Below are 26,847 nucleotides of genomic sequence, written 5' to 3'. Positions count from 1 at the left end.
GTAGTAAAAATAACAAGGGAATTGGACCTAGACTAAAGGTATTCTGAGGAAGGTCTGTTTATCCACAATTAGAAGGATCTGAGGACAAAACGTGTATGTGTGTGCATCAGAGAACATCGTAGGCAAGAGCCCTGTAGCTGTAGGAAGTGTGGCAGAAGGAGAAGTGGAAAAGGATGGCATTTCAGGACTTAGAGGGGTGTTCATGCCGGTTAGCATATAAGTTTAAGGTCTTGTAGAGAATTTTGGTCTGTATCATGAAAGAAAATGGGAAGTTATCAATGGGTTTTTAGGTAGAGTTAGTACAATGAGAGTTGTATTTTTTAAAGATAACTCTGGCTACAGAAGGGAATAAGGCTGGGATGAGGCCAAAAAGACATGAGGAATATCCTAGTTTAGAAGCATGAAGCTGGATAGTTATGCATCCAACATTCCTTCATCATTGCCTCACTACTGACACAGTTCATGTGCACGTCTGTGTCTTCCAGACTCCACATTCCTTTGCTTCAGGAATGCTGCTTTATTTGTTCTTGGGTCCCCTGTAGTGTCACACACTGGGATTTTCATGTATACTCCCAACATAGGCTATATTTAAACAACATTGCTCTTCTCCATCTCAGAAGGCAAGTCAACAAGCTTAAAAGAACACAGCTCATCTGTATGCTGGTGACAGTGTTATATAGTGATCTGATTTATTCCAAAAGACAGAAGAAGATAAGGACACACTTGCCTTTTCTTGTGTTGCCTTATTTCCCTATGTTAGTGTCTTCAATATGATGACCTTTGTTGTTCTCCATGCACGGCAACCTAAGTGTTGGTATTGTTATCTCCTCACAAATATAATAGGCAGATTGGAGGAGATTTATTCTGGGTGGGATTTCTGCACAGTTGAAGAACAGGAGCCATTGTGGAAATTTGCTGACTGAAAAATCAGGAATTTCACCAAACAAGTAAGGCAGCAATAGGGAATGGTGTGGTCTGTGGAGGAACTGGAGGGCATAGGGTTCTTTCACAGAGCACTCACATCCATACAAAATGCACCATGCTCAGCCAAAGCGTCTGGGTGCCAAGTCTGGCTACATGAATTTGACTCTGAGTTTGCTGTTTCTATTTTTTTTGGCAGCACTGGGGTTTGAACTTTAGGCTTCATACTTGCTAGGCAGGCACTCTACCACTTTAGTCATTCCACCAGCCCTGTTTTGTGTTGGATTTTTTTGATCTGTTTGCCCATGCTGGCTTTGAACTGTGATCTTCCCGATCTCTTCCTCCTGAGTAGCTAGGATTATAGGCGTGAGCCACTGGTGCCAAAGCCCAGCTGATATTTCTAATTTAAACGATTAAAAAAAATTAAACCTAGAGAAGTACTAAAAATATTCAGTGTGGTACTCTTGTAGATTGTGGACCAAGCTCACTCTTTTGAGAAACTTGAAGGTTCAAAACTGCTGGGGTGGAGACCAGAATGTTCCTTGTAGTGGAATCTGCTGTGTATAGAAGTTTCCAACATCCCTCTGGCAGCTTGATTCCCCTCAACCCCCAATATAATGGCTGCTGCAGTTTCCCCTATGCCTCAATTAAATGAATACATCCAATAAGGTAAAGTACAAACTCCATGCATTTCACATAAAGGAAGAAAGATTTGCTACTTTTAAAACTAGAAGCAAAGAAAGCATTTCTTCTCATCTCTTGCCTTCTGGGCTGGTCCCTAGTGGGTAGTTTTAGTCCAGACTCTTCATCAAAGTAAACAAAACAAAACAAATCAAGCTGGCTATAAATAGCACTGACCCTATTCCCACCTGATCCTTAGATTAAGACCAGCATAAACTCAGGCTGAGAGGGACACAGGACATGTGTGAGTAGTCACTTCAATCAGACACTCAGGAATCTCATGCAAAATATATTTACATGACATTTATCCAAGAAAAAATTAATTACAACTTCTCTTCTAAGACCAAGAGGAGTAATCCTAGTGATTTTATAAACGGAAGAGTCCTTTCCTTGGCAGGAGTTGGGCCCATGGGATGGAAGAAGCAGAAGGGAGCAGACGGCAGGATTAATGAAGAACTCTTAGCTGCTGGGTGCTGCAGTTTTAAGGCTCGCCCCAGAATGCAATGGGGCGAGCAGAATGGGCAACTGTGATTTATGCTTGGATTCTGAGACTATCAGCACCACTTATCCTGTTGGGTGGCATCTATGCCACCATGATAATAAACGTATCTGCTTTTTATATTTGAGTGGGCTGTTGGAAAGAGGGAATTAGATTATATATGGCAAAGCACCACACAATGACAAGATAATGTGATATAGGACTAATACTACTGCTAATAATGTTAAAGATAATTACAACAAATCGTAGTTGTGTTTTGCCAGGTACTGTTCTAAGCATTTCCATCCATTCTTTCTTATCATCATCCTTATGAGGTCGAATCTATTGTGATCTCTATATTCTACCTGGGGAAACAAAGCCACAGAGAGCTGAGGTGACTTCCTCAGATCAGCCAGTAAGAATTGGTGCCAAGGTTTGAACCTTTAAGTCTGGCCCTTTTTATTCTTATGGGCTTTTTGAGGGGTAGGGTGGGGAGGAGGGAGAGAAAGTATAGACTTTTTACTAGAGCAGAAGATCAGGATTTGAATCCTGGCTTCATAGGCTGTGTAACCATGGGCAGGCCTCTTAAGCAGTCTGAACTTCAGTTTGTTCATCTATAAAGTTAGAAGGGTAATAATACTTTTAGATGTTTGTGTGGACTAAATAAGAAAACACACAAAGTGTCTGGTGTGGTGGTGCACACCTGTAATCCCAGCTACTCAGGAGGTAAAAACAGAAGGGTCAAAGTTGGAGGCCAGCCTGGGCCAAGTTAGTACGAGACCCTATCTAAAAAACAAACTAAAGGCAAAAGGCCTGGGGGTATGGCTGAAGTGGCAGATGCCTGACCAGCAAACTCAAGGCCTTGAGTTTAATTCCCGGTACCACCAAAAGAATAACAACAGAAAACTCCAAACCATAAAAACCAAAACCAACCAAACAAACAAACAAATCATGCAAAGAACAGTGGTCAGCCAATAGATAGGCACACAATATATGGTTAGTTATTTGGAGGTAGGGTGGTGCATTAGCTTGGTTGTGCTGTTACAACAAAATACCACACACTAGGTGGCTAAGACAATAGAAATTAATTTTTTCCACTGTCCTCGAGGCTGGAAGTCCAAGATCAAGGTGGCAGCAGAGTTGGTTTCTGGTGAGGCCTGTCTTCCTGGCTTACAGGTGGCCACCTTCTTCCTGTGTCCTCACATGGTGGAGAGGTATCCCTGTGTCTTACCTTCTTACAAGAACAGCAGTCCTATTGGATAGGTTCCTGCCCTTAGGATTTCTTTTAACCTTAGTTATGTCCTAAACAGCCCTGTTTCCAAACGCAGTCCCAGTGGGTGTTAGGGCTTTAAATTATGAGTGTGTGGGTGGCAGGAAGAGAGGACTAGAAGCATAGAAAGAGTGCTTGGGGCGTTTTCATGTTCAGGTAGTTTCTGAGAGATCACTCATGGAGGGAAAAGAAGTTGTGGGCTATTTGTAACACGTTAGTAGATACAGCACACTGACCATTGTGACATCTGCCTTCTCATTGGTGTTATAGAAAATGTCTCTATTTTTGGTCTTTAGGCGAGCCTGAATTTAAATACATCGGGAATATGCATGGTAATGAGGCAGTTGGACGAGAACTGCTCATTTTCTTGGCCCAGTACCTGTGCAACGAGTACCAGAAGGGGAACGAGACAGTTGTCAATCTTATCCACAATACCCGGATTCACATCATGCCATCCCTGAACCCCGATGGCTTTGAGAAGGCAGCCTCTCAGGTGAGTGCAGGCAGGGTGCATTGACTGTGCTTTCTTTATTGTTTTTTTATAAGCGTGTACCTAAATGTATCCTACACACACCTATCTATACAGAATGCCCTCATGCAGAGCTTACAGACTGCAATAGACAGCATAAGAGGTACACGATTCAACTTCCTGGTAAGAAAAGAGTTTAGAATATCAAGGAGGAGAGAGCATCTTTGGCAGAGGTTGCAAATGAACAATTTTGTTACTAAGTTAAAATTTTAATAATGTTTTGTTTGTATTGTTAAATAAGTGATGTTTATTTATCCACAATTGTGATGAGGCAAATTTTCTTCTAAAAATCCTTGATTATGGAAAATCTCTACCATAAAGAGCAAGACCGTGCTTTATCTCTTAGTTGGTGTCATAGCGCCCTCTACTGAATTCAAGGAAGAAAGACTTTTGGCCAGATCAATGTAGTGATGTTTAATCGTTGGTTTTGTGAATGAATAAAGTTAAAAAAAAAAAGAAAAAAGCAGCCATACATTTAAACTAAAAATAATTTTATACATTTTAACTGACATGCTGGAAATTAAAAGCTTTAAAAGGTAAAATAGCATGGTATGTGTTTCCATTTTGGTTGGACAGAAATGGGAGAGACATATTTGTAGTCTGAAATAATTGTGTAATTTTTTGGGAACACACATTAAAGTGATAGTATTTTTATCTACAGTTAAGAAGACACAATAACCATATAATTTGACATTGTAACCAACACAGACAGTGAATTTTTGTAAGTATAACACTGATATGTTTTCTAACGTTATGAGAGAAAAAATTCTAGTAACATATAAACTAAAATTACTCAGTATTTTAAGGTCACATTTAAAATTTTAAGTGGGCAAAAGATTATCTTTTTTATTTCTGTTTTTATTCCTTATAGCCTGAGTTACCTAAGCTTATATGACCTTAAAATATGGTAATTTTTAATATCACAGATTTGACATAATTTAACAGTAAAACAAGAGAATTCACATGGTAAGGTAAAACTGGATATCTTGGAAATGCATTAATCTTTCAGGTAGTGCCATTAACAAAGGATTTAAATCAAACAGAAATTCTTTAATCACTAAGTTCTCCAGCTTTTGGTCTAGCACTTGTATTTTTTAAGATTAAAGATTAAACTCATTTAAACTGATACATAAAATCATAATATTTACACATATTTATGGCGTACAATATGATGTTTCTTTTTTCCTTTTTTTTTTTTCAGTACTGGGATTGAACCCAGCGCATGCTGGCAAGTGCTCCCACCTGAGCCATGCTTTCACAATACATGTATACATTGTGTAATGTTTACATTTATCATCTTTTTAGAGAAAAACTACTTTACTTTAGACTTTAAAATAGAACTCATATTTTATGATAAAGGCCATAGAAGCATGCATGTTATTAATACATAAATAACATTAAATTCACTTTTAGCTCCTAATCTTATTTATTTATTCTTTTGATTATTACAAAAATAGGTTGCTGTGATTTACAGAGGCAATGAATATTTTACTTAAATCTAATTATAGACTTGTGTGCTTTGAAATGGATCATCTACTGCTAGTGAATATGTGTTTACTATGTTGCAATTTTTATCTCTTAAATATTATTATTGATATTTAAAATAGTGGTCATTGAAAATATTTTCAGAATGTCCATACAAACACTTTAAACTGATGTCTTCATGCTTATATTAGTAAAATAATGAAAATTCCATTAAGGAAGGATACTATTGAAAAAATAATATCAGTATATTATTTTAAACACTGTCAATGGAGACATTAAATAGTGACAGCAATAATAAATAACTGAATGTTTGATGATTTTCCTCTCATTCTTTTTTAGCCTGGTGAACTTAAGGACTGGTTTGTGGGTCGAAGCAATGCCCAAGGAATTGATCTGAACCGGAACTTTCCAGACCTGGATAGGATAGTTTATGTTAATGAGAAAGAAGGTGGTCCAAATAATCACCTGCTGAAAAATCTGAAGAAAATTGTGGACCAAAACACAAAGGTAGAGAGCATGTATGGTTTTCTTTGGGTTTGCCCTCTAGCCTAAGGAAATATGTTCCAATGCCTTTATCACAAAGAAGAACGTAGGAGTTTCAGGAAGCTTGTGTGGGCAGTTAACTGTGATGATCCAAAGATTGGGCAAGGAGTGAGAAGTTGGGGCTGAGGACAGAAGGAAAGAGCAAGTCACCAAGTTCCTCTCAGAAAAGCCCTTTATCTATTCATCTGAACAGCAATGCCTGCAGATTTCACACTGCTGAATTTGGTCTTCTTTTCAAAAGGTTTTCCTTCCCTTTCTTTACAAAACTCCACTGTCTCCTAGCTCTTTACTGCCTTTCAAATCACTGCTGGGTTTCTTTCTCTTCATTTTCTACCTTGGCTTAGCTACTGGCCTTCCTCAGAGTCTCATCTGGTTCTTTTATCTGATTTTCTGGGTTTCATCTTTTCTTGAATCTTCAGTGTCAGCTATTATACAAGTGTTCTTTGATCCATATCTACAATTCTGTTTTTCCTGTTCTACTTGTTGACTGGGTCCCTTTATCTAGAGGTTTCCAGGGACCTCAAGCTTAGCTTGTCCAGAAACAAGTATTTTCTCTTAAAACCACTATTATTTCATTTATCTTGATCATCAAAGCCTTTATTTTTTTCCACCTCTGTCACTTCTCACCAGCAATTGGTTCCCATGTCCAGTGATTCGGGATCCCTGGTACCTCTCTCATCTTTCTTTCCTCTGAAAACTCATTCTCTGACTTTCGTGGAGGCCATGGCCTCCTGCCCTGACAGGTGCAGTCTCCTATTGTTTTGTGCCCGGCCTCGCCTAAGTCAATTCAACTGTCTCAAATTCCTCCAGAATGATCTTCACACACAAATGCTTGTTCTTTTGCATAAAAAATCTTACCAATTCTCTACTTCCCAGAGGAAAAAGTGAAAACTCAGTATGACAGAATAGTGGTTAAGCACAGAGATTCTGGACACAGCCACCTCAGATCAATTCTGAGCTCCACTGTGCTCCGCTTCTTCATGTGGAATATGGAGATGATGGTAGTGTCTGACTCATAGGGTGGTTATAAGGATTATATCAGTTCAAACAAATAAAGTAATCTGAGGTCAGGACCTAGAACTGTTTTTGCCACTTCAGCATGATTTCATGGTACTTCTTGTGTAGGTACTTCAGGGGTAGGTGGACACAGTAACACTCCCACTAAACATCCCGTGTACCCTCAAACCAATATCATTTTTAATTACTTTGGGAGGAATAGAACCCATCATCGAGGACAGGTGGAGAAGAAATTCTGGTAGCAGCTCTTAGCTCCTTCTCTATTGTTCTAGACAGTTCCTCTCTGTTGTGCCAACTGCTTCTGACAGTTGGAAAAGTGTACGTTCTCTTTTTTAATGACCATTTGAATATTGCTTGGCCCCTGGAGACTACTGACAGACTCACTCCTTAATCTGGCTCTGATAGCCCACATATTCTATGATATCATTTTGCTTCCCAAAGGTACATTTTCTAATAATTTTGTCTTCATATGACTTGTTGTTCAAACTGTCAGAGTGCTCTTTTCTTTCTAGGTTACCTTCCCTGTGTGGTCTTGCTTTGCTCAAGATGGATCCTGTTAAGCCTTCCTTATGTTCTTTATCCATAGTTCCCATAGATGGAATACACAATTTCAACTTTATATATATGTATATATTTATTATTGTCATTATCATAATTATTGAGAGAGGGTCCTCCTGTGTAGCTATGGCTGTTCTTGAACTTGTGATCCTTCTGCCCCATCCTCCCAAGTGCTGGGATTATAGGCATGTACCACCACAGCCAGCCGGTTATTTATTTGTATATCTTTTTTCTCTCTGACTCTGCATGATTTTGATCCCTTGCTTGTAGAAATTATTGATATCTGACACACAGTAGTCTGAGGGCCTGTTATGAATAAGTGCAATCCAGAAAGCAAATCACAATATCTGAGAAAGACAGCCATTGAAAGTAAACAATTGGAGTTCCAGAGAGGCAGTCATCATGTGGATGGGACCCCAGATAGAGGACCCAGGGGACAGGGAGTTCCAGATTGTTGGCCCAGAGTGCTATATTAGGATATTATATTTAGGATTCATTCCAGAAACACAGGCTGATCATTTCTCCTGTGGGGGCTGGTCTCAGACAAGAGCTGTCAAGGGTTGAGGATTCTTGCAGAACCCAAGAACGCTCCTGGTTCTGAGTCACAGGCACACTTGTAATTTCTGAGCCTGAAGACCATCTTTCCTGGGAGAAGGTGAAGTTGGGGCTGAGTAAGCAGAGTCAGTCCTATGTGATAAGGCAGGAATGGAAAACTGTCTGGAGGCTGTCTTGACACTAGCCTACAAACTTGCCCCATCACTTGCATGAACCTACCTCTGCAGTCTTTATTAAATCTGAGGAACAAGGAGAATAATTCCTGTCACCTCTCCTAGAGAATTGTGAAATAAACTCCTGTTGACAGGATATCAGAATGGCACTTTGTACAAGTGCCACTATTTCCAGTCAGCATGACCTCCTTCCCAGTCATGTGTCATATTTATGTAATCTCTATATTAGATGTTTTCATATTTCTGGCTCAGATGGTATTTATTAAAAGATGTTCACGGTAGTCTTTTTTTTTTTTTTTTGGGCTCTTTGTTTGGTAGGTGGGCACTCTACCACTTGAGCCACACCTCCAGCCCTGCCAGCCCATTTTTGTGTTGAATACTTTAGAGATTAGGTCTCGCAAACTTATTTTCCTGGGCTGGCTTTGAACTGACACCTTCCTGATCTCTGCCTCCTGAGTAGCTAAGATTACAGTTATAAGTGACAGATGCCATGGTACTCTTTTAAATAAGAGCTTTTATTAAAAAATTCCGATGCCACTAATTTTTCTTCTTAAAGATAAATTAGAGAAGTACATGAAAATTAAAGTTTAGTTCTTCTTCTAGACATAAGCTAGATTTGTTTACTTTATACTAAATCTTCAGGGGGTTGTATTGCCCATGAATAGGTCATCTTCTTTCTCCATTTTTGTGTTAGGAATGAGATAGTGTTGACCCAGAACAGTGGCTCATTCCTGTAATCCTAGTTACTTAGGAGGCAGAGATTGGGAGGACTACAGTGTGGCTCCAGGCAGTCTGGGCAAAACATTCACGAGACCCCATGTCAACTAATAAAAATGCTGGATATGGTGATACAGCCCTGCCATCCCAGGTATTGAGGAATTTAAATAAGAGGACCTAGGTCCAGGCCAGCCTGGATATAAAGCAAGACCCTATCTCAGAAATAACCAAAGCAAAAAGGGGTGTGGAGTGGCTGAAATGGTAGAACCCCTGCCTAGCAATTTTGAGGCTCTGAGTTCAAACCACAGTACTGCTGAAAAAAAAAAAATAGAAACAATATTTAGGCCCTACCTGGTGTGAGACATATAGTAGGTATTTCATTAATGTCACTAAATATTCCTCCTTTTCAGTTCCTCTTTGTTAACCTAATGTCTATATCCCTCGCAGAGGATTTGAAATTTCAGTTTATTCTTTATTTTATATATACATATGTATATATTTTTTGTGCTGGAACCTTAGGTGGGGATGCAGATTTGCAGGGGATGCTGATTCAGGAGCACTGGGGTATATGAGTAGTAGAGGAGGATGGTGGAAATGAGGTGGAGAGGAGCGTATGTCCATAGTAAGCCCTACAGATGCTGCCATGTTCCCCTGAAGTGCACTGTTTGATCCTGCACCTCTGAACCACTTCTGAACCTCTGGGAATAAAAGACCTCTCTTATACTCCTAGAGATCTTCCTATAAGTCATTTCTCATTGTCCCTGAGCTTATCAGCCTGGTCACCTCCACGATTATTTGGCCTGGATTGCCTGAAAACAGTGTGTATTAAAATAAATTCAATAATTTATTAGGGTTACACATTTTCTTTAAGTTTTAGCAAGGATTTATTTTAGTATAATAGGATAAAATATAGACGGGGGGTAGTGGTGAGGGGAGAGAAAAAGAGAAACATTTCCTATTCCCCACGCAGGAAATGGGAGCAAAGATTCTAGGGTTACACATCCTTTATAGCTGGAGTTATGAAGAAAACTGAATAGACACAGCTTCAACATATCTTAAGAGTCAATGCTATCTAATTATAGAGCATAATATTGAGCGTACTTACAATCTTTAAATGGAAGTTTTAAAAATAGGTCAGAAATGTTTTTTGGCTATCAGGAGCTTTCTCTTATGGGTGCTGGAGAGTTTAAATATATAATTACAATATGGGGGGTCTCAGCATTTAGTCATGGTAGAAGATTCGTTATCAAAGAGAAACTTTTCTCACTTCATCAAATTGTGTAATTTATTTGTTTGCTTCTGAACATGCCAGTAACATATGTTGGCAGTAGTGTATGTATGATACAAAAACTAACAATGGCTGAGTTCAAACCCCAGTCCCACACAAAAAAAGTACGAACAATGGACCAAGTCTAATAGCTTCATACCACTGTGCACTCAGGGCTGTGTCTTTGAACTTGTTTCAAAAGCAGACCTTTTTAAGGTTTTTTATTATGAAATTAATATTTTATTTCAAACAAAAGAATAATAATATAAATAAGAAAAATAACCTATTGCCCTATAGTCCTCAGTGACTACTATTCATATTTTGTTATGTATCCTTAAAAGTGATTTTCATGCACATATCAACCTATAATATATCACAGCAATATCATGCATACTATTTTGAAAACTAGTTTTTCATTGTTTTCAGGTTAACAAGGACAACTGTAGTCTGTTGCAGAGTGGCTTTGCCTCCTGAACTTCCACTAAAACCAATTCATCCTGGGAAGTATTCTGCTTCCTGCCCTTAGAGGGCCAGGTGTACTTCCCCTCTTATTTTAACTTTTCCTTTCTTCCTTTCCTCCTATCCAAATTCTACTTTATTTTTTTTCCTTCCCAAGATTCTGAACCCCCACTTCTTTCCTAAAGTCCTCAGTGATTCTCTAAACCACAGTGTTTCTGCCTCCTTTACATTTATTGGAATATTTGTCAGTACCATTCATGGGAGTGACTAAACAGGGAATGAGGGATATATAAAGAAGAATGAAAATAAATTCATTCACAAAAGAAAAACTTTTCAACAGAATAATAGAGAAGAATGTGTGTTAAGCTCATATCACATAGTCTTACTGCCATTTTGGTATGTATAGGACCTAAAATAAAATTTCACTGTAAAAAATTTATATTATAGAAATTTTTTGATTTACTTTCCTGTAATAGGTATTTGCAGACTGTTTTAATCAAAATTCAAACTGGACTTAATTTAAATTAATTTCAACTCTAGAAACAAACCTAAGTATATATAAGAATTTAGCATATAATGAGGACATGTTTCAGATCAACATGGAAAGAATGGATTATTCAATTAATGGAATTGAGATAAATCCATTTCACAAATAGTGTAGATCAAAATCAATTCTGGATTTATTGTGCTTAGCTTTGGATCAAGTCATTCAATTTCCAGGGATTTTTCCCAAAGAAAATATCTCTGTGTACAAAGTGGGGGCTTCAAGGATCTTCACAATATTTAAAGTATTTTTTTCACAGTGTGCTGGGTGTGAGGGACCACCTGTAATTCCAGCTGCCTAAGAGGCAGAGATCTGGAGGATTGGTTTGAGGCCAACCTGGGCAAAAAGTTAGGGAGACCAGGTCTCATCAAACAAGCCAGATGTTCAGGCTCGTCATCCCAGCATTAGAGGGGAGAAGGAGGTAGGAGGGCAGTCCAAGGTGACCCTGGGCAAAAAGGGGAGACCCTATCTAAAAATAGCAAAATATAAAAAAGGATTGTGGGTGTGGCCCAAGTGGCCCAATAAGCATGAGGCCCTGAGTTGAAATTTTTTTTGCCATAGTGACCATCAACCTAATGCTCCATACCTGGGGTTGCTAATGCATGTGAGTGGCTATGGAGCCAGACTGCTGGGCTTGAGTCCAGGCCTGGTCCTGCTCTGAGCTGAGTGGCCTCATACTGTTCTTGAATGTCTGTGTTTCACCTTACTCATTTACAAGATGGGGGAAAATGTAGTACTTATCTCAGAGGATGGGTGTGGTATTCAATGGGATACATAAAAAGTTCCTAATAAGCATTAGCTATTATTTTATTTATTAATGGTAAATCCAGACATTGATCCACTACTCAGCCATTAATATAATATTTTAGAAGGAGATTCAATGCCAGGAATTATCCACTGTTACACTAAAAGTATATAAATTTTCACATTTTATATAAATATTATATATTATACAAATATTATATAATATCTAAATGGATTGAAAGAAGACTGAAAGAATATATGAAAATGTAAGGACTGGGTATCTTTGAGTGGTAAAATTATAAAGTAATTTAAATTTTCTTTGTGCTGTCTGTCTCCTCCACAATGAGTATGTGTTAGTAGTACAAGAATAAAATAAGCCAATACAACAAATAGTAAAAATAATGCTCTACTTTTTGATTGATAAGCAATAGTTACAAATTTATAATTTATATAACAGTCTTATCATTTAATACACATATGTGTATCAAATTATATGTCTTATCATTTGATACACATATAATGTAATGATGAAATCAGAGTAATTAGCTTTTCCATCTTCTTAAACATTTATCATTTCATTGTGTTGGGAATCTTCAAACTCTTCTAGTTCTTTTAAAATATATAACAAATTGTAAAATATAGTCACCCTACTGTGCTATACAGCATCATAACTTATTCTTCCTATGTATTCTGTTAACAGCATGCTATTCTAAATCACACCTTCCCACAATTACAAGTAGCATATGTGAAAAAATAGGACAGTTAAACAATTTTTATTAGCATAAGTTAGCTGTACAAAGGAGTTTCACTGTGATATTTACAACATGTATATAATGTACTTTGATCAGATTTCCCCATCTATATTACTCTTTCTTAACTACCCTTTTCCCTTCTTCTCTTTTTTTACAGTTTTTGGTGGGTTTCATTGTGCCATTTTCATAACTATATATAATGTACTTCCCTTGTCACCTTCTCCTTTCCCCCTCCTCCCACCCACTGGTTTCCCCCTTGCAGACAGTCCCTCTTTTACAATCATGTCATATTATTATTATTATTATTATTATTATTATTACTTTAGGTTTAGATTCTACATGTGAGTGAAAAATGTCTTATTTGTCTTTCTAGGCTTGGCTTTTCTCACTTAATATGATGATCTCTAATCCCATGAATTTTCTAGTAGATGACATAATTTCATTCTTCTTTGTGGTTGAATAATACTTCATTGGATATATGTACCACATTTTCTCTATCCAGTCATTAGCTGTTGGGCACCAAGGCTGGTTCTATAGCGTGGTTATTGTATATAGTGCTGCTAAAACTAACGTGGGTGTGCAGATATCTCTCTTGCATTTTGATTTACATTCCTTCAGATATACACCCAAGAGTGGAATTGCTGGACCATATGGCAGCTCAATTTTTAGTTTCTTGAGGAGCCTTCACACTGATTCCCACCATTTACATTCCTACCGACAATGTATAGGGCTCCTTTCCCCCCACATCCTCACCAATATTTGTTGTTTGTTTTCTTGATGACAGCCATTCTAACTGGGGTGAGATGGAATCTCAGTGCCATTTTGATCTGCATTTCTTTTATGACTAAGGTTGTTGAAGATTTCTTCATGTATTTATTAGCCATTTGTACATCTTTTTGAGAACTGTCCAATTCATTTGTCTATTTGTTAATGGGATTATTTGTTCTTTTTGATGTTTAATTCTTTGAGTTCTTTATATATTCTAGATACTAATATAGGGTGGTTTTAATACAGTACATCTGAAATGCTAAAAATAATGTGGGCCTTATAGGATCAAAGCCTGGATTTCAAGTCATAGCTGTGTGAACTTGGACATGCTATTTGACATACTCAGCCCTCAGACTCTGCCCTACGAAATGGGAATGAATACCTTTGCATATCCATTGAGGGTGTTGTGAAGCTCAATAAAATACTTCATGTGAGAGGGATTCATAAACAGAACAGAAATATATGAATACAAGGTCTTATGATAACCACCAAAACCTAGTGATGCTGTAGATCTTCTTCCCCAAAGAACAGCAGGGAGCGCACCTCCAGAGAAAGCTTTCTTTTTATCAGAGCTACTTAAGTACTTCTTCAGAGTTTGAGAGCGTTCTCATTGCTACTAAAAACTCATCACATGAAAGTACCAAGTTTTTGGCAGCAGATGAATTCTTTGCTACAAATTTCTTCCCTCTTTTGTTTTGCTTCCAAGATATGGGAGGTATGAATCATTCAAAAGACTTGGCATGAATTCCTGAAACTTTTGCGTTTGTTTTAAAATTTCAGATGGCCATTCCAAAATAAGTTGATATTTTACAGCCAGCTCTGAAAGGGACCCAACTTGATTTTCTTTTATAAGGACAGTGTTTGGAGTAGAATTGGAAAAATAGTAAGCAAAAATTGTAAATAATAAAAAATTGTAAATAAATAGTAAACAAAATCTGCCACACATTTGAACACCACAGAGGATGACTCTTGTTTGGTGGTTCAATTTTCTTTTCTCCTTGTCTTTTCTTTTTTTTTTTAGAGTATCTCCTGATTTTTTTTTTAATTTTATTATTCATATGTGCATACAAGGCTTGGGTCATTTCTCCCCCCTGCCCCCACCCCCTCCCTTACCACCCACTCTGCCCCTCCCTCTCCCCCCATCCCCTCAATACCCAGCAGAAACTATTTTGCCCTTATTTCTAATTTTGTTGTAGAGAGAGTATAAGCCATAATAAGAAGGAACAAGGGTTTTTGCTGGTTGAGATAAGGATAGCTATACAGGGAGTTGACTCACATTAATTTCCTGTGCGTGTGTGTTACCTTCTAGGTTAATTCTTTTTGATCTCACCTTTTCTCTAGTTCCTTGTCTTATCCTTAACTGTTATTCACAAAGATGTGTGAGTCATTACAGATAGGATGATGTCCCAAAATTTGTAAGTGATTTGCATGTTTATTTTCAATCTACAAAGACAGTAAAAACTGGCATCCCGTAAGAGTAGAACTTTTAAGGAAATGTGATTGACATTTTTTTTTATTAAAAGTTTGAGCAGGGAATGCTGCTCTTACAGGATCCATTTATTTCCCCTATCAAAGCAGCCATAAAATGGTTGAAATATGAAGAACTTCCATTAAAAAAAAAAACAAACAAAAATATTTCCACGCCTTTCCATCAAGGGATCATCTGATGATTATCAAACGTATCCTTTTAATCTCTAATTTTTAACGCAGCTTGCTCCTGAGACCAAGGCTGTTATCCATTGGATAATGGATATTCCTTTTGTGCTCTCTGCCAATCTCCATGGAGGAGACCTAGTGGCCAATTACCCATACGACGAGACTCGGAGTGGTAGGTACCTCTTGCTTCTCTAAGTGGTGTCAGGTTTATAATTGCAATGCAAAAGTTTGTAGGATGATTTATGTACTGTTTTCTAAGGAACCAGTCATTTAGTGTCTTGGCCTATAGAAATACATATATTTAACAAACATTCCTTACTATTTCATGTGATGTTGGGGTATCTGCTTGGCAGAAAGGAACTGTAACTTTTATAATTTAAACGAAGAGAATCAGGACCTTAACAGAACACTTAAGATAAGAGGTAGAAGTCATGAAGTTGGGTTAGTCCTGGACCCTGGCAAAATGGAGAGATTACAGAATTTAAGTAGATTTGTGTCCAGTATGGCTTAAAATGGAGGCAGTTTCTGATACTTAATCAGGGCCTATGTGAACCTCTCTGTGTCTCAGAGCACTCTTGCTTTTCGCCTTCGAATCTACTTCTGGTGGTGTCATGGAGGGGAAATGGTGCTTTGATTTTCTCTAACTAGTTTTAGTTAAGTGTCAGGTAAAGCAAGCTTTAGCTAGGTAGTGTTCTGTTGCTCCAGATTTCCTGTTTTGGATCCATTCACAGTGATCTTTGAAGAGTAAGCTCTTTGTAAACACAGGAGGAAAATTTTAGATACTGTAAACCTTGAGATTTGAAGAAAGCTTGGTTAAGCAACAATGCTAAATACACTTTGAGATTATGTGATTTGTCAATAGCTGGGAAACTTGTAGGCCAGGCATATTTTATAAAACATGAATAAGAATACAGGGTATCAAATGTAGTATTTACTTGTATAATACATATGGGTAACTTATTAAAATAGTCTACAATCGAATGCTGAATAGTATGTGTAAGAGTGGTTCATAGTGGTTTTAGGGTTGGTATAAGCACAGTTTAAAATTGTTTATCTTAATTGATTTATTTTAACTTTTTTTGACAGTGCTGAGGTTTGAATTCAGGGCCTTGTGCTTGCTAGGCAAGTGCTCTACCACTTAGGCCAGGTCGCTCTGCTCTTTTTGATTTTTAAGCTATTTTTCAGATAGGGTCTAGTGCTTTTTGCCCAGCTTTGGACTGTGATTAGCCTATCTCCATCTGTCAGGTAGCTGGGATTAAAGGCATGAGCATCTACTCCTGGCCTAGGTAAATTTTTGAAAATTAAAAATTTTAACAATGGAACTCTTTCTAGCCCTGTCTCCTCCCAGGTCCAGTTTGTTATATGATCTTATCATCTTTGCTTGGGAAGCTTTCAATTCATAAGCAGAATGTGCATTCTGTCCAATTTCTACTTTTTAGTATTAGCATTGGAAAAACTAAGTATAATTGTTTCGTACTTAAACCTTTACCTTTTCCTGTTGTAAAGATGGCTGAAAACTACATCAGTGAGAGCTTACTAAGGAATCACAATTCAGAAACAACAGTGCCCTTGGTCTGTGTCAATTCTGATTTTTGTCTTTTAGGTAGTGCTCATGAATACAGTTCCTGCCCAGATGATAACATTTTCCAAAGCTTGGCTCGGGCTTACTCTTCTTTCAACCCTGCCATGTCTGACCCCAACCGACCACCCTGTCGCAAGAATGATGATGACAGCAGCTTTGTAGATGGGACGACCAATGGTGGCGCTTGGTACAGCGTGCCTGGTGGTGAGTTCCCTTTTTGCTTTCTGGTCAGATGATAGAGGCTTCCTTGTGATTACCATTTAGATTTAGAGAGTGATTTGCATTTAGATCTTTAGTCTTAATCAACAAGAAGTAGATTGCACCTTCAGCTCTTTCATTAAAGCTAATTTTCTTTTTTTATTAATGTAAATTCTTTGCATAAAAGGATTCATTGAGGTAGCTCCATACATATATATAACGTTCTTTGATCAAATTTACACCTTCCATCACTCCTTCCTACCCCTCTTCACGGGGCTTGAAATCAGGGCCTCACGCTTGCTAGGCTTGCTAGGCAGAGCTTTACCACCTAAGTTACTCTGCCAGCACTATGTTGTATTGTGCCTTTTCAAGACAGGGTCTTGTGAACTATTTGCCTGGGCTGGCTTCGAACTGCGATCCTCCTGATCTCTGCCTCCTGAGTAGCTAAAATTACAGGAGTGAGCCATTGGTGCCCGGGTAATGTTTTTTTTTTTTTTTTTTTTTTTTAAATGTGAGATGCTAATTGAAGAGGTACAGAAAATAAACTGAAGCGGTTCCTTGGGGGACTGGCGGACTGACTCAAGTAGTAAAGCGTCTGCTTAGCAAGTGTGAGGCTCTGAGTTCAAAGTCCAGTACCACCAAATAAGTAATATCCTAAGGAAAATATGAATTGAAAAGTATTCATTAACCTACTTACATGTTCAGGCCTGAGCAATATGACAGCATCCTTGATACTGGTTAGTTATACTTTTACCATAGGTAAATGAATATTTTAGAGGAGTGGTACACTCTTTAGCCTATCTTGGTACACACACCTTTTTAAAAAGTTTTTTTAAATGATGGGATAAGGAGACTATTTTACATGTATTGCTTAGTTTATATTCAGCACTGCAATAAGCACTACTCGATCAAGTAGGTTTTTACCTGCTGTACAGTTTGCAGAGGATGAAGGCCATGTGCAGGACAGTAGCTGGAGAGTGCAACTTTCTCCATAAGCAGGGCAGCCCTCTTGGCTGCTTTGTTCCTACTTGGGCTTTACAGAGCTCTTATCTTTATAACTCCAGACCACTATCAGACCTCTACCAAGGATGAAGAGTGAAATAAAGATGTCCACACATTTTTTTTCTCTTTGCCAAAGAAGAACTTTCTTTGCCACACCTGGGAACAGAAAGAGAATTAGGGCAGTGGTAGCTCCAGATAATTATAGGGATTTGGTCAGATATGCCTAATTTTGTTTTATGATGCCCTAAAAAAGATACTATTCCTGAATTTTTTTCTTAGTCTTTTCTTATTTATATGTTGCATTTGGCCAGATCAGATTTAGTATTTTTCCCCTGTAACTGGAGAAATAAGGTCTCAAAAATACATCAGGTGGGAAGTAATTTTATACTTTAGTTTTTGTAAAAAATCTTTAGTAATTCCTTTAGAATTAACTTTTTGAATAGTGTATCGTCTATACAATCTATGTCAGTAAAATACTGATGATGATAAATTAGTAATAGCACAATAATATGAATCTTGGTCAATGATGATGTCCCAGAGTAATCAAACAGTCAAAGAAAGCCTTGGTAGTTAGCTCTAATAAAATCATTGTCTTGAGTTACGTGTACTAGAAGCAGAGCTGGAGACAGAGATTGGTATGTTTATAACTTATTGAGGGTATGCGTTTTAGGAAAACCTTGTAGGGAAGAAAGGAAAGTGGGGTAAGGAAAAGGATGCAGCTGACCAATGATCTCGGGTTGTGTCTATTTTTTTTTTTATTTCTCTCAGTATTAAGGATTGAACTCAGGGCCTCTTGCATGCTAGGTAAGCGGTCTACTACTTGAGCCATCTCCTAGCCTCAGGTTACAATCTAACCTTGGCCAGATTCACTGGGAGAAGGGCCTGCGGATAAATGACGGGCAGGGTCATCTCTCTTTTGGGCGAGGGGACCAGCCTTTGGTGTCTCTATGTCAGTTAGATGTTGGCTCAGGGCTGCCAGGAGGGATTGGAGGTGAGAGGTGGAAGGGGGTAACCTTCCAAGCTAGGTGCCTCCCATGAGCAATTCTCCAAGAAAGTGGGGAGCACTTGTGAACGCTTAGCAGCCAGTACCTAGAACAGCTTGATGGTGGCTCCACCAACAGTATCCACTACTAATGTGTATTGGATTCAAGTTAAAATTGTTCTGGATGCAGAAACTTCTCTTTGGTGCAATTTGAAGTATTATTAAAATTATGTTCTATACATGGTAACTGCTCAGTGATTATTGAATTAGTATAAATTATGTTATTGAGACTCCCAAGCCCTCCGGGATGTACTATGATACTGATTAGACTGGGGAAAAAGTAGCATGTCTGATCATTTCCCATGACTCTCCAAGTCTTCCCTGATAGAAAGGTAGGTTACAGGGATGTGCAGTAAGGGTGGAATTCACCTTGTTATCTTGTTTGAAGCAGTGTGGATAGCAACTGCTTTTTGTACCCACCAGATACCAGTAAGGAGTTAAGCTAAATGACTGCTTGAGACCCTGAGAGAGTTTGTGTTTCCAAGGTAATGACCTCCCAAGCATGTAGTCCCCATATATGTGATTTTCTATAGTTTCCCACAGGCTCCCCCAGTGTTGTATCTTTTACTTAAGCTTTCAATTTAGCAGGATGGCCTGTGTAGAGTTTTAGTGACCCCGTGCACATAATGACTTTTCATTTGGTGCTTTGGCAGGAATGCAAGACTTCAATTACCTGAGCAGCAACTGTTTTGAGATCACTGTTGAGCTTAGCTGTGAAAAGTTCCCACCTGAAGAGACTCTGAAGAGCTACTGGGAGGACAACAAAAACTCCCTCATTAGCTACCTTGAGCAGGTAAACACAGTGCCCCATCAAAAGAAAGGTTTAGGAGCATCTAACTCTGTTGTGTAATAGACTTGTAAGAGGAGTCCTGTCCAGGGGAAGCCAACTGAGCCTAAATGAAGAAATGATACTTGGGGTGGTTCAATTAGGCTTTCATTTGTCATAGATTTTGTGGTTCACTGACTACACAGGAGAGTTAGGGAGAAGTGAGGTAACACCTTGCTTCTCTTACACATATTATGCTTAGGGGCAAGGGCAATGCCTCATCATCTTAGCCTGTGAGGTGTCCCGTGCAGGACAAGAGTGAGGGTGCAAAATGTAAAGAAGAATTCACTCACAGAGCCATGGTAGTTTAGGAATGGCAACTGTGAGTATCTCCTGAAGTTTTGTGCCCTACATGCCTCACTTGTCTCATCCTAGATTCAGCTAGACCCAGGTAATAATAATAATGACAGCTAACTTTTATTGGACACTTATTTTCTAGGCATTGTCTCAAATGCCTTACAACAACCTTATGAACCAAAGTTATGTCACCAGTACCATCATTTTGTTGTTCTTGTGTACTGAGGATTGAACCCCAGGCCTTACGAGGAGAGACAAGCGCTCTACCACTGTGCTACATCCCCAGACCCACCATAACCTCCATCATTTGTGAATTACAGATAAAGAATCAGAGAGAGAGAGGTCCCACAGCTTGCCTGAAGTTATTCAGTCAGAATTTGACACCAAGCTGTCTAGTTCTGGCATCATTATATCATATTGTCTCTCAGGACAAAATCCTGGATTATGAGAGTCACTGATGTAGCCCTTCCAGTGGGATCCATGTAGAATTTTGGGGGATCTCACAATCTGCCAAAATAAAATACCTTACCTATTCAGACTCCCAGCCCCTTGCCAACCCCATCTCCTCAAACTATAAATACAGATATGATGGATATTGGCACAGGTACAGTGGTGTAGGACAGACCTTGCCTGTAGGGCTGTGATTGTCTTCTGGTTCCATTGTGTACATGGCCATTTATACCTAAAGTCAAGTACAGTGATGTTAATTTCATGTATCAGGAGATAGTCCAGGCTAATTTTTTAAACTAATTTGATATAAATAAATACTACTAAATATTTAGTTATTTACACAAATATATGCACATATAAACATATACCTATAAAAACCAATTTTTTTAAAACATAAAACAGCTTAGGAATTATTTTACCTATATTATATATTCATATAATAACTTACCACTAGGTACTATCATGGAATAGATCTATGGGTCCTGATTAAGGAGCACCCACTCCACAGGAGTGGGCTCCTGCTGTATGTTAGCATTTAAATGTTTTTCCATGAGCAAAAGAATGAGAATAATTAGTCATATTAATTCTAGAATAACCTTGATGGGAACCTCTATAGAACATTTTCTATTAAGGATAGCTGTAATTCTTGTGGATCTTCCAAGAGCAAAGTTAACTGAAAAAAATTGTATTTTGAGGTTGTGTGTTCTCCCCTCAGATATCAAAGAATGCCTCCTTAATACATGTTTTACATTTTTTTTTCTGACAGAACTGTACTGGGTTAGGTGGGAGTGGTGGCACACACCTATAATTATAGCATTCAGGAGGCTAAGGCATGAGGATTGTGAGTTTGAGCCCAGCCTGGGCTACATAGTGACACCCTGTCTTAAAAAAGAAAAAAAAGTATCCAGCTACTTTTGTGTTCCAGGCACTCTGTAAGGTACTGGGACAGTGTCCCCTCTCCAGAAAGCTTTGTATTAGTGGCTTCAGAAACATGAATACCTAACCACAAGAGAGGCTGATAAATGCTGAAATAAAGGTTAACTATAAGGGGCAATGGCAGAATTCAGATGGGTGCCTATCCTAGTTGTGGGGGTTCAGATTAAGTTTCTTAGAGCTATATCTAAGATCTACTGCAGCTGATGTTAACAAGATCATCCCCTGATTGACAATTCAAAAACAGGTTCAGCTGCTGCTGACGTTGTCTCTTTAGTTCTTGAGAAAAGGTCCAGTACAAAACAAAATAAAACACAAATTTGTGCCATCAGGAAACAGGAGAATATTTGTCGTATTTATGGTGGTGGGTGGGCCTGTATCCAACTCATCTGATTGTAGAAATAAGTTGAAAGAAGAGGGATGAAGTTATAGATGTTTTAAGATCTTGGAATGAGAATTTATTGTGCACAGACCCACGTGATCATCCTTGATGTGGCATGTGTTTTGGGGTGCACTGCTTGGGGTGCAAACTGTGTAGAAGCAGTAAGAGTGGTATTTCGACTGAGAGCACATGCAGCCTGCATCATGGAATACTTGAGTTTAGGGAGTCAAAGACTGAGATCGGAGAAGACTTCCAGGAGTTCTGCGTTGGAATTGTTTTCTTGACAATGGTGGTGATTAGTGATTGACCACCTGGGCCTGAAGTGTAAGCACGAGTTTACAACTCATGGAAAAACAGGTGGCTAGGAGGTCTATTTCTATAATGGGTTGAGAGGGAATCTCTTGCAGAGATGATTGCAAATTAGTGGATAAATACCCCACTTCACTTTTCCCTCTAGCCAGCTGCTGTAGTCTCTTGAGAGGTCCTCGAGGGGCCAGAACCCAAGTTGTGACAACAGTTACCATCCCATTAATGCACCTTATGTTATCTTCCTATTCTCTCCCATCTTACTTTTACCCTCTCTCACTATTGTTGTCTCAGATCGTTTTCCAAATAACTGTTTTGAGATCACTACTTGATCTCAAAAAATTTTGTATTCATTCTTATATAGAAAGTACATCAGCTATATTCATCTTCTTAACTTCCTTCTTTTACCCTCCCTCTCTAGCATGTGACTTCCCTTTAGCGTGACCTGTTTTTCATAGTATTGCTTATATTTGTATTGTGTCTATCTCCCACATATGAGAGAAAACATGTAGCCTTTATCTCTCTGAGCTTGGCTTACTTCACTTAATATGCCATCATCCATTATTTCTGACAACTTGTACAGTGTTGTTTTTTTTTCTGTTTATAAATTGCCCTTAGAGAGAAAATTACATACTTTTATAAAGTTCTAGAGATTTAAAATCAGTAGTGAGCCCAAAATCATTGCTGATAACCAGGGGCATCTCTTTGATAAAACATTGTACCACCCTCAAGTTCATTCACTGATGATGAAGGATATGTGAGACTTATTCTACCCTCTATTAGGAAATATTCAATGTCATCAGTAGCAAAAGAAGTTTCATTTTCTAGGATCAATTTGGGTAAGGAGCCACCTGAGTATTTGGGAGGTTGGGCATATTGTCTTAAGCAATCAAATTTAATGAATTATATGTTATATGATATCCCAAACAGAGTACTTTGTTAAAGACTTGAGGCTACTTTGTCACTTCAAACACACATAGACTTAGAAGAATTAACTTTTAAAAATAAAAAAGGTGTTTTCATAGCTTTCATTGCAGTAGTTTCATTGCAACTTAATCCAGGGGGATTATTCTCAATTCCAACCATTCCATCTCCCTTTTAAATTAATATCCAATTTTCAGTTTATGAAGTCCACTGACCTTTTGTGGTACTGGGGCTCGAACTCAGGACCTCATATTTGCTAGGTACATGCTCTAACTTGAGCCATACCACCAGTCCTTTTGCTTTAATTTGTTTTTCAGATAGATTCTCTGTTTCTGCCTGGACGGGCCTTGGACCTTGATCCTCCTGCCTCCACTTCCCAAGTTCTCTGAGGTTATAGGCATGTACCACTGTGCCTCGCTTGTTTTTGAGATAGGGTCTGACTACCTCCTGAGTCGTTGGGATTAAAGGTGTGCACCATCATATCCAGCTGTACTGATCTTTCATGCACTTATTTTCAGTCAAAATAATATTGCAAATGGGCTTACTGCACAAGAAGGCACAGTATATATCTTTTTATCTAGAATTAATTAATATTAATGGGTTTTTAATATTCTTATTAATTAACAATGGCTATAAAAGGTATATATTGGTGCCCAAATTTAAAAGAGAAAGATACTGAAATGTGCCAAGACTAAAGCTTTACAAATATGAGAGATTTTTTTTTGTCATTTAAAGTGTTCTTCAAAGTGTTTCTTTGACTCAGAACAAGATATTAATTACTTATGATTTGTCTATTTGAGAAAAAGCTGAGTGAAGAGGGCACAAAAACATCATATGAATATTCAACCATTCAAATGTGCTCAGTTCCATTTGGGCACATTTTGATTCTTAAATAATGAGGTCTATGGTATGCGGACCATAAAGCATATTTTCAGGCCATTTCTCATGTGAACTTTTTGGTTGTCCTTGTCTTTCACAGATACACCGAGGAGTTAAAGGATTTGTCCGAGACCTCCAAGGTAACCCGATTGCCAACGCAACCATCTCGGTGGAAGGAATAGACCATGATGTCACATCTGGTGGGTGTTCTATGCTGTGATCTGGAGGCTGTAGCATTATGCACAAGGGCATGACTGCTTATTAGACTAGTAGTAATTCTTACACTAGTCAAAGCAAAGCAGGTGCTTCATAGCTCCATTCCAGCTGTGACCTAGGTTCAATTTGGTTTGAGAAAGCACGTCAAGAAGTGAATCTCAGGATGGTTGCTGTGTAGAAGTTGGGGCAGCAGGTGGCGCCCTTCCCCCATCTCTCACCCCAGGGCTGCCAGGTGGAGCCACCCTTGCCCCTGCTTTGTGGTTGTTCAGGCAAAGGCAGAGGGACTTGCTAGAACTTAACTCCCAGGATAGGGCGAGTCCAGGAATTCTCCTACATCTCTCCATGTAATCTTTTTACTGAATCCAGAGCTCTTCAAGGTGAAACTGAATGTGGTAGGATTGAGGTGTGATGTGAGCTTTTCTAGGCTTAAAACCCCATCTTCATTCCTCAGTTTGGGGAATATGTGTTTTCCTGGCAAACGTACTTCCTCTTGTTAAGCCTCTATTTAGCTCATTTTAGTTTGTCACTTACTGGAACCTTTCAACAATGGCAACAACAGTGTTTTCCTAGCCATAAAGACTTTATAATTAATTAACCCTTAATTTATTTTCCAAAGCATTCCCTATCACTGCTTCTTTCCTAACTTCTACATTTGTACCTTGGTTTCTTTTTTTCCCCACATTTAGCATTTGTCCTCTAAAGCTCCATTTATTTATTAATTCATTCAACAAATATTTCTCAATATCCCACTGAGTTCCAGCATGGTTCCCAACCAACACTTCAGAATCTGTGCTAAGATTCTTTTAGGGAGGGTGGGACCCTAGCATTGGTACCCTTTGCCACAGGAAACCTATTTTCTCTGTTAGCCCTACCGTGTCATACCAATACTCTTTTCTCTACAGTCCATTATGTGAACAGTTCAGAAAAAAATCTAACTTAGGAAATAACTAAGTAGAAAGGAATGAAATCTGAGGCTCTAGGACATGCCAGCTTTTTGAGTGCAGAGCAGTAGGAAGGAACTAACAATGGAGTCTCAGGTAGAAAGAAAATGAAGTTGTTCTGGAAGCCTAGGAGTATTTCAAGAGTGAGGGAGTGATAAAAGTGTCAAGCAAAATGACCCTTGTGCATGAAAGTTTGGGGATTTATCAGTGTGGAGAGTCTTCACAAAATATGTTTCAATGGAACAAGTAGTAGGAACCTGATTAGAGCAGGTCCAAGAAAGAATAGGAAGAGATCCACCAGGGACAGAAAATACTGATGGATCTGCCCAGAAAGTTTGCACTAAATCACAGAAGATAAATACAGCACTAGCTGAAGGGAGCTGTTAGCTCTAGCAGTAGGGTGGAGGATATGGTGATGGGAGCTTAATTTTTCTGATTGTGTCTGTTTTCACAGTGAAATAAGATGTAAAGCACCAACTGAGATGGAGATAATTTAAGAGAGAGGAGGAAGTGTGACTTGCTTACTAGGACCTTGCTACTTAAAGTGTGGCCCCCGTGAGGTGGTTCAGCATCACCTGGTTAGACATGCAAAATCTCAGGCCTCACCCCGCAGCTAGTGAATCAGATTTCACATTTTTCCAAGTTTCCTAGGTGATTGATGTATGCTTGAATTGGGGAAGCACTGATTTAGGAAAATGGGAGATTGAATGAACACATTCAGGGAGGTGTAAAAGAAAGGTACCATGACCTATGTAAGGCTGGTGTTTAGGTTTGGAGACAGATCACAATGATGTGTTTTCTCAAGCTGCTTGCAGCCACCTGGGGGCAGACATAACAGTAGAAAGTTAGGAATTGTCCAAGGTTAGTGGTTTTCCACTAGGTTAGTGGGACCAAGGGAGAAAAGCAGAGGGGCGAAGGCCTGTGCAGGAGCTGATATAATGGTGGGCCACAGGACCCAATCTAGGCCAGGAGGGAACCTCGGGGAGTGAAAGAGGTTGGAGCTATGCTTAGGAATTTTCTGGAGAATTCCTAGAAGATACTCCTGACCAATGTGTTCTCAGTCTTCAGACATCTGCATTTCTAACAAATACCTGGGAATTTTGGTGAAGCTACCTTGGGGCCGTACTTTGTGAACTGAGATCTAGATTCTTAGACCATTGGTTTTTACCTGCTAAGAATGAAAACACGATGCCCAGGTGTGTGATTTCTCTGCTTGGGCACTTTATGAATCTTTTTACCTGTGTTTTCACTGGCATGACTAAAAGATCCATGATCTTAGAAAGTTTCTTAAACAGCAGTAATATCTACAAAGTTGCTCCAAGAAATGATGCCCAGAGAGGAAGCTTCACACCCTTTTCCATGGAATTTTATCAGATTCTCTACTTGAAAAGTAGAGACTGACAAAGGTTTTTCTGAGCTACAGTGGATATTCTGTTATGCATAATTCTGCACTTCACCTGTGTGCTTGCTCTGTAATTTGATGTCATATTATCCTACAGCAAAGGATGGTGACTACTGGAGATTGCTTGTACCTGGAAACTATAAACTGACAGCCTCGGCTCCAGGCTATCTGGCAATCACAAAGAAAGTGGCAGTTCCTTACAGCCCTGCAGTTGGGGTAAGTAATCATAATAATGATTAAGCTGATAGTAATTTAGCACGCAGCATTGTCAAGCATACTTATGTAACTTATGTTTAATCTTCACAATGGCCTTATGAGGTAGCATCCACCATTATCCCCACTTTAACAGA

At 38.7% G+C, this 26,847-nt stretch overlaps 1 protein-coding gene across 2 annotated transcripts in view; it reads left to right on the top strand.

Moving 5' to 3' along the window:
• Cpe (carboxypeptidase E) overlaps nucleotides 1-26,847 on the top strand; it is a 106,334-nt gene that overhangs the window by 70,277 nt on the left and 9,210 nt on the right. For both annotated transcript variants that reach the window (XM_074055036.1, XM_074055037.1), the window contains exons 2-8: nucleotides 3,647-3,843; nucleotides 5,704-5,871; nucleotides 15,172-15,293; nucleotides 16,725-16,903; nucleotides 19,595-19,734; nucleotides 24,039-24,138; nucleotides 26,595-26,713. In XM_074055036.1, the coding sequence (XP_073911137.1) occupies nucleotides 3,647-3,843; nucleotides 5,704-5,871; nucleotides 15,172-15,293; nucleotides 16,725-16,903; nucleotides 19,595-19,734; nucleotides 24,039-24,138; nucleotides 26,595-26,713 (1,025 nt within the window). The remainder of the gene's footprint in view (nucleotides 1-3,646; nucleotides 3,844-5,703; nucleotides 5,872-15,171; nucleotides 15,294-16,724; nucleotides 16,904-19,594; nucleotides 19,735-24,038; nucleotides 24,139-26,594; nucleotides 26,714-26,847) is intronic.

Source organism: Castor canadensis, chromosome 14, assembly GCF_047511655.1.
Source record: "Castor canadensis chromosome 14, mCasCan1.hap1v2, whole genome shotgun sequence".
Taxonomy (NCBI): Eukaryota; Metazoa; Chordata; class Mammalia; order Rodentia; family Castoridae; genus Castor; species Castor canadensis.
The sequence above is the reverse complement of the archived record's forward strand: the minus strand, read 5'-3'. Positions and strand labels throughout refer to the sequence as shown.